General features: G+C 38.3%; 1 protein-coding gene across 3 annotated transcripts; it reads right to left on the bottom strand.

The window, feature by feature from the left end:
* Nucleotides 1-1,482: 1,482 nt before the first annotated feature.
* Nucleotides 1,483-12,824, bottom strand: tap1 (transporter 1, ATP-binding cassette, sub-family B (MDR/TAP)). Of its 3 annotated transcripts, XM_053674771.1 has the most exons (14): nucleotides 12,686-12,824; nucleotides 12,231-12,296; nucleotides 10,217-10,554; nucleotides 9,514-9,706; nucleotides 8,603-8,717; nucleotides 8,251-8,381; nucleotides 7,173-7,378; nucleotides 6,569-6,766; nucleotides 6,247-6,375; nucleotides 5,957-6,145; nucleotides 5,201-5,374; nucleotides 4,755-4,917; nucleotides 4,430-4,566; nucleotides 1,483-3,478 (listed from the first exon to the last, which is right to left on the bottom strand). In XM_053674771.1, the coding sequence occupies exons 3-14, from the start codon at nucleotides 10,541-10,543 to the stop codon at nucleotides 3,233-3,235; spliced, it is 2,208 nt and encodes a 735-aa protein (XP_053530746.1). In that variant the 5' UTR covers nucleotides 10,544-10,554; nucleotides 12,231-12,296; nucleotides 12,686-12,824; the 3' UTR covers nucleotides 1,483-3,232. The 3 variants fall into 3 exon arrangements, with proteins under 3 accessions (XP_053530746.1, XP_017308574.1, XP_047006166.1); XM_017453085.3 differs by lacking the exon at nucleotides 12,231-12,296; XM_047150210.2 differs by lacking the exon at nucleotides 12,686-12,824 and having other exon boundaries at nucleotides 12,231-12,467.
* Nucleotides 12,825-13,630: the final 806 nt, after the last annotated feature.

Here is a 13,630-nt window from a genome sequence, read left to right on the forward strand (position 1 = left end):
GGAGGTTTTAAATAGCAACCGCATTTGGGCCTATCACTTCACAGTCCCGCCCACCAGCTTCACATCCCATTGGCTGACATGAGTGCCAATCAAACAATGATCACGCCTGCTTACACAATGGCGGAAGTTCGTCAGTAGTCGTCACTCAACTCAGGGTTGCCACCTAGAGATTACACAGCAAACACAGAATGCTTCGCTAACGTTTGCACTCGGTTCCCGTTTCGTTACTTTTGTAAAACAATTCAAACACAACGTTCTCGTGGGAAATTTAGAACAACATTCTCTTATGTTTATCTGACTGACTAGGAACATTTGCCAAAATGGTTGCTTTTAGGCACTGTTAATTGTTTTGTAACTACAAGCTAACGTTCTGGAAACGTCCCCGTAACGTTCTTTCATGGTCTCATACCGGATATTCGCCAAATAGTTTTTTTTAAGTAAAAAATAACGTTCCAGAAATATTCCTATAACATTATTTCATGGTCTAATGGCAGCAAGCTCACCAAAAATATATATTTTGTAACTACAAACTAACGTGCCGCAAACGTTCCTGTAACGTTCGTTCTTGTTCTCATGACAGGAAGTTCGCCCGATAGGTATTTTTGTAACTGCAAACTAATTAACGTTCCGTAAATGTTCCTGTAATGTTCTTTTATGGTCTATTGACAGGAAGTTCACAAATAAATATTTGTTTTTCGCCAAATAAGTAATATTTCGTAAACCTACCCATAACGTTCTGTCGTGATTGCACAACAGGAAGTGATCCAAATAGGTGTATTTGTAAGTACAAACATTTATATAATGTTCTGTTACTGAACATCCTTATCCTGTTTTATTAGATACAAATGTAACAGGAACCTTATGACACACAACCAGGCTTGTAGGAAAATATTAACAGGTTTGTACAGGAATGGTTCAAAGATTGTTCCCTCTAACGTTAGTGGAACATTCTCTAAACCATCCCGGGGTAATCCAAGGTTCCCATGAGGTTCAAATGATTTAAAGTTATCAGAACATTAAAGAAATGTCCTCTGAACTGTTATGTGAAAATTCTAGTTTTGTGAAGAAAACCTTCCTGGAAAATCCAAACAAGAACTACTCAGGTCTCTTTTCAGAACATATCAGGAACTAAAAACAAACAAAATGTTCTGGGAGCCAATAATTAATTGGGTATGTGCGTTTTTGCCATGCAGTTCCCATATGTTAATAATTAAACCTTTTAAAAATGGCCAAACTACTTTACAGTTGTTTCATGGACATAAAAGATGCGTAATCAAACAAAGATCAGGTTTTTAACAAAAGATTCAGGGCAGGTTCAACTAAAAAAAAAAACAACAACAAAAAACATACCTCTCTAGTATGTTTAGTACCTTTGCAGCTACTCTATTATGTCTATTGTATGCACTGTGTTTAGTGACACCATGACAGCTGGGCAAAAATATACACAGGAAAGAGCAAAAGAAACTGAAATTCACGCCACAGTCAGTATTGGTCTTCATATTTTTCTGTGATATTTTAATTGCTAGAGACTACAAAGCACAAAAAAACATACAGTGATATTTCAATGGCTTAAAAATGAAGAAAAGTTGTAAGCGGAAACTTTGTTTTGTTGTTGTTGTTGATAATTTACAAGCAAAATAAGGAGCATTTTTACAGTCTCACTGGCTTAATTTTTATTTTCATTCATTTATGTGCTGGACTCGTGAGGAAAAACGATTTTTTGTACTATTTTCTTAATGGTTGTGATATTTACACCTAATTTAAAAAATCCTAGCATTTACATAGTACAAACACATAAAAACACAGGGGGGGTTAAATCAGACGGAGAGAAAATATCAGGACACGACGACGACAAGGAGCGGGTTCTGTACATTATAAATTATACGTTATCTGAAGTACAATTAACTTTAATAGTCACTTGAGTCATTTCCCTGCACTAGAAAACCCCCAAAGGAAGCACAAAGTATTTATATTGTTGTTGGAGAAAAGAGACGTAATAACAGATTCATAAGCAAAGTATAACATGCTCATAATGCACTGATTGACCTGTTTATGAGCATCTTATGCCAGTATTCCCAAGATTACCAGAAAGAAATGAGTCTTTCTAACATTCCAAGGAAAATGCTGGTATTCCCAGCTGGTTTTGTTCCGTTTCCGATGTCGCTGTGCCTTTACGCTGTATAAATGACTTAACGGTTACGTGGAAGTTTGAGTAGTGGTCGCCGCTAAGTGTTATAACAGTGTTATTTCAGTTGTACGAAGCATTTTCCTAATTTCCCAGCTCATTTCGTCACCATGTCTTCACACTGTCAACGCATATATGAAAGACTTAACAGCTACTGTACGTACCAGATAGCTAAATCCTAAGCCTCCGTTCATTTTATTCCGTCATGTCCGATAAGACAGCCCTGCCCGCTGTTATGTATCTAACACGTACACATAACGACACGTAAACGTATTAAAAACATTTTAATATGGTGCCGTTTATTTATTTAACATTTGTGGAAGGAGTGTCGGAACAAGTTTCGTGGTCGTTCCTCTATGATAAATGTAAATATAAACGGATCAAAAGTACGATGTACAACGTCATCGTTAGCACGTTGCTGCGGTATGAGAGGAATAAAACACTTCAGGATGTGCTGTTATAGGAAAATACAACTTCTTTGCGTCAGGTCGTATCCCACCACCCTGTCGCTGATTATTTTCCCTATAGCAGAACGCTCCGGAGTCTTTTATTCCTTATATATTTGATGTATTTTTACACCACGTTCATAAACCCTAAAAAGCTATTGGCTCAGTGTGGTTACCTGCATCTCCTTTACCTTTATTCTAAAGCGACGGGCGTTTCTAACACTGTTATAACGTTTAATTTCCGGTGGAACTCGAATGAATCCTCAATATAAGGCGATTCGCTCTATAACCGCTCACAGAAACACTTCACAAGGTATACACAACTGTTTAGATCAACATTCATAATGTATCGATTTTTTTGAATTTGGTTTAATAACATAATCATGTGCATACTAATTTGTTTTGTAAATGTCGATCTAAACGTCACGAATACCCTAATGAGATGTTATGAAGGTGCTAGAGTATGTAGACACCTTTCATAAACAATCTGATGTCATCTTGCGAATACTGGCATGTTTATTCTATAGTTCTTTCCCTACAGGCTTGCAACGAATTGTGCATTCTGAGGTGTAGGTGGATTATACAGCGTGTTAAATGCACATCATTGCTTTGTCGAGTCGGAGGTTTCGCCGTCTTCATGAGCGTTACGATGGAATCCGGTGTTCTGCAGCCGTACAAACTCGGCGTACGGGCCGTTCTTCTTCTGCAGATCGTCGTGGCTGCCCTGCTCCAGCACCTCTCCCTTCTGCAGGAACACCACGTTGTTGGCCGTCTCCACGCCGCTCATCTTGTTGGTAATGAGCAGCACGGAGCGACCGTTCAAGTTCTTCAGCAGCGCCTGGTGCACCTGCAGGTTCAAACGGTTCACTTTACTATTTTTTAGTCAGATGGATAAAAGGATGAAAGATTGCGGAAGGTTTGTGGTTCGTTATTACTATCCGTTATTATACGGATCTCTCTATCGTTAGTTTGCTTAATAATAACGTTTAGGAAGAAATATCAATTTGTAGTTTAAATTCCTTTGAATATATTTATATTTGATTTCATTTCCAAGATATTATAAGCCTGGAAACGACTTTTTCATACTTTTCCAGACTTTCCAAACTTGTGCAAGAACCTCTGCAGCCTCAATTCTTTTAAGTTTTGTCTGTTTCATTTTTATTATCACTATTTACTTTAATTTATTTATGATTAGATAAAAAAAAATCACCACCCTGCATTATGTCAAGTGTTAATTCTTTTTATAAACATGCCATTTTAATCTAATATATATATATATATATATATATATATATATATATATAGAGAGAGAGAGAGAGAGAGAGAGAGTTAATAAATTAATTTTATTTGTTATTTTGGTTAACTTTTTATTTTATGGTGTTGTTTTGTGTTTTAACCCTATGTAATATAAAGTTAAAGTCCAGAAATGTTGATATAATATAATATAATATAATATAATATAATATAATATAATATAATAAGCTATTAATACTATCATTAAAATGAATATTAAATTAATATTATTATTATTATTATTATTATTATTAGTCTGCAATCGTCCATGTTAAGTCATGGTGTCTAGACTTATTTATTTATTTATTTATTTTAAATAATTGTTCGTATTATTTTGAAGACATTTTGACACTTATCGCTGTAGTTTCGGCGGCCGACACCTTGATTTACCACTTCGAGACATCTGGGGCATTGTATTAAAGTCTCTCTGAGTTCAACCGAGTACAAAAAAACAGCAATGAACCCACAGCATGCTTAAGTAGAATATAGAACATATCTATGTTACCACATGCTCGCTCTCAGCATCCAGGTCACTCGTGGAATCATCTAGAACGAGTATCTGCGGCTTCCGGATCAGGGCTCTCGCTATGGCGATTCTCTGCTTCTGACCTCCGGACACTTTGCCTCCCTTTTCTCCGGCATCTAGCGAATACAGAGCCAAGACACTGAGAACCAATAGCGATGTATATAATCGAATAAAATCGAGAAAAAAAAAAGAATATCGATCCATCGACTCCATCAAAATACAATTAAGGGCTGAAATTTCTCATCAGTGGAGAGGAAACAGGAAGCAGATTGAACCGATAAGCATCTCGTCCTCTTCCACTCACCGGTGTCGTATCCGTTTGGAAAGTCGCTGGTGATGAATCGGTGAGCGTTGGCCAGTTTAGCAGCGTCGTACATGTCTTCATCGGTGGCGTCTGCTGTCCCGTATTTGATGTTCTCTCTGATGGAGCGGCCAAACAGTACGGGCTCCTGAGCGACCACGCTGATCTGAAGAGCAGGGGACAAAACAACTAGAGTAAGAAGAGAGGCTGGAAAACGAAGAACAGTTACGTTACACATCCGAAATCGTCTCAAATGACTGGAACATCGGGCTCCGGTGCTCAAATCACATTGTTACTGAATTTCATGTCCTTTCGATAAGGAGGTATTTCATGTAAGAAGATCTACTAGTGAGACAAGAGAAACTCAGCTGAATGTCAAGATACATCATAGTCTGGCTTTATGCGTACGATCGTGTGCCACCAAAAAAAACAAACACGAGTGCTATTACCTTGTCGTGCAGATATTGATCCTTGTAGTTCTTCAGCGGCTGCTCGTCCAGTAAGATCTCTCCGTCCTGAGGCTGGTAAAACCTCTCGAGAAGCCTGACTATGGTGCTTTTTCCGCCATCTGCTGGACCTACCAGAGCGGTGATCTCTCCCGGCTTCAGCTCCAGAGAAACGCCCTAGACGGGTTGAAAAAAACACTAGTCCGATACAAGGCCACGGCTCGGCTTGGTTGTACATCAGACGCAGAGTCCGTTTTTTCAAACGGATTCTCGATTTTGATTGGTCAGAAGGTGTTTATTTATTCATTTTCTATAGTCTTTCCACTGTGTGAAAATGTATTTAAAGTCTTTAAAGTGTATTTAAAGACTCCTTCCAAAAAAAAATGCACAGAAAACATCACCATATCAACGATTATGCGTTTTTAAATCTCTATATATTTGAAACGTAGCATAACATATTAGCACGAGTGCATTAATATAAACCTGTGGTCTGCAATTGCACTACTGTCAGAGCTTATAGAAAATGAATCGACACCAATCTGACCAATCAGAATCGAGAATTGTACTGAGGAATAAAGGAGGCGGTATGCGAAGCAGGAGCAACTGAAACTGAACAGCGAGGAACTAATATATCCCTTATCACCTTTCACATTCAGCACAGTCTAGCACCTGCCTGTTTCACACCCCTTCACCTCCACGACGTCATGAGACGTTTAAACGCAGACGAAGGCCCTCAGAAAGCCGGTTTTCAGTACTCACTTTCAGAACGTTCTCGGCCGGCCTCGTCGGATACGCGAAAGTGACGTTGTCGAAACGCACGTGACCCCTGAGTGTCTTGGGAGCTAAGGAACCTTCAGGAGGAACATCGGGCTTCCGGTCCACGTACTCGAAGATCTTCTCTGAGGCGCCGACGGCTTTCTTCACTCGAGGGTAATAGGACATCAGAGCCTGTGAAAACGGTTAGAGGGTGATATAACGAGCTGAAAGCGCAATCTGACTAAAGTGAAATCAGAAAACGCTCCCGAAATGTAACGGGACACCGGCTTTACCTCGACAGCCTGACTGAACTGAAGCTCGTACAGCACGAAAGACACCAGGTCGCCACTGCTGACATCATTTCCTGCCACCAGCTGGCCTCCATAGTACAGGATGCTCACTTTCAAGGCCAGACTGGACATCTGAGCGATAAGACGTTATAAACATTATGTGTATTACTCAACAGTTTTATACAGTGTATAACGGAAGAAACGAATACGTCGGGACGATTATATTTTCGATCAAAAGGTTTTTAAGATCACGAGAAACGTTTCAGTCAAAGGTAAACTTTAAAACATTCATAATTAACCGTGTAGATTTGTCTACAAGTCTTACGCTGTTGGTCCAGGTTGATGCCGCATAACCGGCCGCTTCCACTTTGTTGAGCGAGTAGGTGTGCTCCAAGCACTTCTTGTATCTCTCCGACTCTCCGTCCTCGTTGGCGAAGCTTTTCACCGTCTTGATGGAGGAGAACGTCTCGGTGGCAACGCTGTTCGACTTGGCGAGAGACTCCTGCACTTTGACTGCGTGAGTCTGAGAGAAAACCATCAACAGCGATGAATGAAGTGACTCATAAAGTCACTGTGACGGGTGCTACTGTAGTTTGCATCATCAGAGCTACCATCCGAGGGATGAGGAATAAAGTTGTTGTTAGACGCACGCATTTACAATCATGAACTAAAACCAGTGCATCGTTTGAAATTCTTGCAGACGTGATCTTCATTTTCTCACGAAGCCCGACTTTGACCGGAGTACGTATTTAAAGCAGTACTTCTACTTAAGAGAAGAATTTGAATATTTGTAATACCTCTGCTGAACTAGTTTTGTTTTGCAAAACAGAGATTATCTCAAGAAAAAACACACAATCTTTACTCTCTACATTGTTTGCTAATCAAAAACAAATCACGTCAGTCAGGTAGTGCAGTTTTTTCAGACCGACCTGGTAGAACTTTCCGGAGAACTCCGGGACGATCAAAATGACAGGAAGGCCGAGGATGGTGAAGATGGACAGGCGCACGGAGAGGAGCAGCATGGAGCCGTAGAGGAAGACTAAACGCATGGTGTACCACATGAGCAGGCTGAGCTCTTCGCTCAGGGACTCGCTCATGTCGTTGGTGTCTTTGGTGATTCGGGACACGAGTTCACCTGAGGAGCAACGCAAAAACACCTGTATCACACCTGACGTGAGCATCTGAAATATCTGAAATAGTTATACTGTTCACATTATAGTGTGTGGATAGGGCTGGGTGATATGACGATAAAACATCGATATTGTGATAAATTATGTCACGATATGCTTTTCTGAGACATCGCGGATATTCTGATATCTTTTTATTCCATTTTTAAAAAATGTTATTTCAATAATTACAAACTGTCTCGATGCAGTTGGTGTGATGTTAAAATTTTGTACTTGTAAAAAAATTGTAATTTTTTTAAATTTTTACATATACAGTATAATTTTTAAATAAAATGCTCTATTTATATTAAAAATGATATATTAAAATGAATAATTAATACATGAAAATCATAAACATGCCTTTACTAATCGTGATGTGATATTTTTGTCATATCACCTACCCCTACGGTTGTAAGCAAAAGTTTAGGCACCCCTCACCAAATGACACATTTTATTGATATCTGAACTGAAAAGAAGTAAAACACAGCCTCACGTCCTAATGACGATTCTTGACCTGAGTAACGAGTCCTAACGAGTCACTTAATAGCTACCAAATTCATTAAGTTCTGAGATTTACCCTTAATTAGCTTAACTTAGATTCAACTGGAACGGTGTCCAAACTTTCGCATGTGCCATGATTATAATTTTTTTTAAATTTTTTTTTTTATCACACGTCATTTTTTTAAAATAGCTTGTTGCAGAGGTTGTGTTCACTTCAAAAATCAACAAAATATGTGATTCGGCCAGGGGTGCCCAGATTTTGCATACAGCACTATGCGTGAAATACAATGATGCGAATTATTATTATTTTCTTTTGCTAAACTATTCTTTTCGTAGTTACCTGAGGAAGCTTTATCGAAGAAGGCGATTTCCTGTTTCAGCACACACTCGAACACCTGACTCTGGATGGCGGTGTGTACGAGGCTCATGGTGATGTTGTAGATGAGATCGCACACAAACTCAAACACGGCGCTGTGAGGGGGGGGGCAACGAGTAATGAGTCAGTGTGTAATAACAAATCGCACACGTTATAAATGAAAGAGATAGCTAGATGAGGCAAAAATGTGAGACTTTAGCTTTTTAATCTCTTGAAAAACTGTCCTCTGAAATGATTAAAAAATAACATCAAAGGTAGTAAAAAAACTGGTAACATTGGGCTAAACTAGTCTTTGTTAATACAAACACAGTATTACCTCATGATGGTCAGGATCGACATGATTTTGATGGCGTTAGCAAAAGCGTCCGGTTCGTCCTCCTTCATGATCCAGTCAGTGATTTTACCCGTGTAATGCGGAATAGCCATCTCACCTGAGAATCGTAGAAATGACCTGATCTTTAGTTAGCATATTACAGGTAAATTATCCAATTATCAATTCTTAGATGTATGTGTGAGTAATTCTTAGATTTTTTTTAAACGTGTTTTTTTTTTTTTTTTTTTTTTACAACCCCAATTCCAAAAATGTTGGGACACTGAGTAAAACGTGAACAAAAACAGAATGCGATGACTTGCAAATCTCATAAACCCGTATGTTATTCACGATAGAACGTAGAAAACATTTCAAATGTTTAAACTGAGTAAATGTAGCGTGTTAAGAAAAAAAATAAGGCCATTTTGAATCTGATGGCCGCGACACGTCTCAAAAGAGTTGGGATGGGGGGGGGGGGGGGGGGGGGGGGAGTACGTGTTAGTAACAAGAAACAGCTGGAGGTTAATTGGAAATAGGTCAGTAACATAACTGTGTATAAAAAGAGTATCTTAGAGAGACAGAGTCTTTCAGAAGTATAGATGGGCAGAGGTTCACCGAGCTAAAGAATTTCAGAATAATGTTCCTCAAGGTGTTAAAAAAACTCAAGGTGTGCTGAAAGAAACAAAAAGTGAAAGAATAAAAAACAAAACCACAAAGAGCTAATAAAATCCCAGGGAATTCCCAACGCTCATTCAACACCACACCACCACACCACCACCCCCACCGCCACCGCTGTGAATAACTGAAACCGAAAGCTACAGCAGTTACAATCTGCCTCGTTTTGCGTTTCATTACAGACCAAAGTTTGTAACTCAATAACGCAGAGCAACATAAAACACAAGGTTGCGGTTTATTACCGAGTGACGAAGCGATCACGAACAGAAAGACCGCTGTGAACCGGTGCCGGTACGGCTTCACGTATCCCAGCAGCCTCTGCAGGGAGGCCTGGCCTTTCTCCTTGGGTTTTACCTTCGTCTTTGTAAGGACGGAGGGCACGTAGCGTTCCCACAGCAGCAGCGAGAGAGCCGAAACGGCATAGCAATGAAACATCTGAAAAGGAAATAGAAACAGTTTGGTATCTGTATCATGTGATGCATATCAGTATTTATACTTATATATGCATTAAATATTACAATACGTCACAATATTGTCACCCTATTTACATTTGCAAACTGGTCAATCACAAATACACTTCTTACTTCATGTAGAAAGTGCACTTACATCAAGAAAATGCACTAACCACTAAGAACGTTAGTTTAGAAAAGGTGAATTGTGAATTAATCTGTCACAGTATTAAAATTATACCATGTTATACCACAGCGCTGTTGAATTCTCCATTCTGATTGGTCAGAAGGTGTTGATAGGTTTTTATTAATGCACTCTTTATAATATGTTATTGTTTCTATGGTAACAAGTTACACAATGACTCGTATGGCAGACACGCCATACAAAATTTCTTTTTTTTTTTTTTAAGTCTTAGCTGTCTATGAGATGTTCATTTAGCATTTATGGAAGGAGTCTCCAATGTCAGTGTTTTGAACATTATTAGCCCTCACTCACTGCTTGCCAGGTGTGCCAGCCCCAGGTGAGCTCCATCGTCGACCAACCGCATGCCCACAGCAGTGAGACATACACCGGATAGACCAAACTGTGCACAGCTAAGGTCTGGACTCCATTAGCGCTCCTCATCCATGCCGGGCTCAATGGGTAGAGACAGGTGATGAGGAGAAGGACGGTGAACCTCAGCAGTCCTCCGACCCAGAGAGAGGTAAAAGAATGAGGAATGAGTAGAGGCGAGAGCCGGGTCACCCCAAACGTCTTCACCACACACACGTCCACGCACAGAAGCAGGAACAAGAACAGATACACTGCCATCTTTTCCTTCATTCCCAAACACGCTGCAGAAATGAAAGGGGAATTGATAAGAACAGGTCGCTAATAAAAAAGAAATAAACATATAGGATGTAAGTATGTTTGGGTAAGTAAGCTCAACACACACATATGAAACATATTTATCTCAACATACTTACTAACATAGTTACCTAAATATACTTATGTACTAACATATTTACCTCAAAATGCTTACTAAAATAGTTACCTAAATATACTTATGTACTAACATATTTTCCTCAAAATGCTAACTAAAATAGTTACCTAAATATACTTACATACTAACATAATTACCTCAACACACTTACATACGAACATATTTACCTCAACATACATACTTACATAGTTAGCTCAACATACTTACATACTAACATAATTACCTCAACATACTTTCTAACATATTTACCTCAAAATGCTTTCTAAAATCATTACCTAAATATACTTATGTACTAACAGTTACCTCAACATACTACCATGTTTACCTCAACATCCGTATATACTAACATAGTTACCTCAACATACTTTCTAACATATTTACCTCAAAATGCTTACTAAAATAGTTACCTCAACATATTTACTAACATAGTTACCTCAACATACTTACATACTAACATATTTACCTCAACATACATACTAACATATTTACCTCAACATACTTACATGCTAACATATTTACCTCAACATACTTTCTAACATATTTACCTCAAAATGCTTACTAAAATAGTTACCTAAATATACTTACACACTAACATATTTACCTCAACATACTTTCTAACATATTTACCTCAAAATGCTTACTAAAATAGTTACCTAAATATACTTACATACTAACATAGTTACCTCAACATATTTACTAACATGTTTACCTCAACATACTTACATACTAACATGTTTACCTCAATATACTTACACACTAACATATTTACCTCAACATACTTTCTAACATATTTACCTCAAAATGCTTACTAAAATAGTTACCTAAATATACTTACATACTAACATAGTTACCTCAACATATTTACTAACATGTTTACCTCAACATACTTACATACTAACATGTTTACCTCAACATACTTACATACTAACATAGTTACCTCAACATACTTTCTAACATATTTACCTCAAAATGCTTTCTAAAATAGTTACCTAAATATACTTATGTACTAACTTAGTTACCTCAACATACTTACATACTAACATATTTACGTCAAAATACTTAGAAACATACTTACGTCAACAAACGCAAGTAAATAGGTATATAAATATGCCAGTATATTGAGATGAGTATGTTATCATTTTGCATGATGTTAACTGGTCCCCATAAGGTATTATTATTTATAAGCACCAGTGTGTATAAACTAAAACCTGGACCCCAGGCATCTCTTCTCTAATCAAATACCTCTGAAGTAAGCTGAATGATTTTTTATATCTGGATACAACAACGTACCTGTATATTTTTTGTAAATTGTTTATTGTTATATAATTAATGCATAAATTACTACGCACAGGTGCTTTCACTTTCGCTGGTTATGCACTTATTATTGTATACCACACTTCTAACACTACCTGTAGGAAATATATATGCCTGTAATCCGCCTTTAAACTTTCCTTTATAATCTAACTGACCTTTTTTTTTTTTTTAAAGTTGTACTTAAAGTAAGAATAAAGTTTCAATCATACTTACATTGTGTGACGCGTTACACGGCGTTAATAATGGCTAACAATCCCCCTGCTTAACTTCTTGTACTGCCTTCGACCGCCAAGAATAAAAAAAAATAACCAAATAAATAATACAAATAAAGAGATAAAATAGTTTTAGAAGCGATGAGTGAGTGCAGAAAGATAAAGGAGTCTCATCTACACACACACACCAAACAACAACTGAACAACAACCGAAAAGCTGTTAAAGATCGAGCCGTATCCTAAATGGCCACCTGCTTCCTAGATAACGTCACTTCATTCTGATAGAAAATAAAGGACTCTGCGCTCGCGCTAGTGCACTACATATTCTGTAGAAGAGCCATTCGGGACCGAGCCTTAACCAACCTTGTAGGTGAAACCGAAAGTAAGCCGGAATGGGGAAAACCCACAGTCCATAAAACGTCTCCGAACATTAAAAATACACGAAACAAGACTTACGTGAAGATTACATGTTCCAAAATGGTCGTCCACTAAGCAAAAAAGCATTTAAAAGCGACTCTGAAATGGACTGTAACGTTGTAAAATGTTCCCCACAAGAAATGCATCAAATCCTCGACCAATCAGAGAAGGCCCAGGAAAGAAATGGCGCCCTCTCGTGTTCCGCACGTGGTTGCCAGTTTGGGCGCGTTTCCAAAATTGGATTGTTTTTTTTTTTTTAAATTGAGAGGCTTCAAAAAAATATGATGTCATTTCTAGTAAGGGAACATAGTGAGCATCGATGTTCCCTGGTTTTTGCGGTGCATTGTGGGAGTTTTTAGGTTGCAGTTCACTGGAAGGATTTTGTGCACAGGACAGACCTTAAAATGGCCGACTCCCTGATCAGAGCCCTGACCACTGAACAAGGGAGCTGATTGAGAAGCATGCATAGTTCACACAGAGTCCTGAACTCAACCCCACTGAACACCTCTGGGATGAACTGGAACTGGAGCCTGACCTCACTAATGCTCCTGTGGCTGAATGATCACATATTCCCACAGACACACTCCAAAATCGAGTGGAGGTTATTGTAACAGCAAAGGACCAAATCTTGAATGTGATGTTCAAAAAGCATATGGGTGTGATGGTCAGGTGTCCACAAACTTTTGACCTATAGTGTAGCCTAATGCCGCTAACATTAGCACAGAATTGTAAAGCTCATATCCTTTTTATGCAATGCAGAATGATTGGATAACTGCATAAAAGAGAAGAGCAGGCGTACAGGTGTTCCTATTAAAGTGGGCAGTGAGTGTGTGTAATGCTTGCTAAAGGTGTTTTATCCAGAAGTATAGTGAAAATCAGTTTTAAATGAGAAAACTGTGCAGTAGTAACAAATTTTACACAAAAACAAATCTATGTAATCTTTAGAAATCTATATAATGTAAACTGCACAAAAGGATTTACATT

This window comes from Ictalurus punctatus, chromosome 23, assembly GCF_001660625.3.
Source record: "Ictalurus punctatus breed USDA103 chromosome 23, Coco_2.0, whole genome shotgun sequence".
In the NCBI taxonomy this organism is placed as follows: Eukaryota; Metazoa; Chordata; class Actinopteri; order Siluriformes; family Ictaluridae; genus Ictalurus; species Ictalurus punctatus.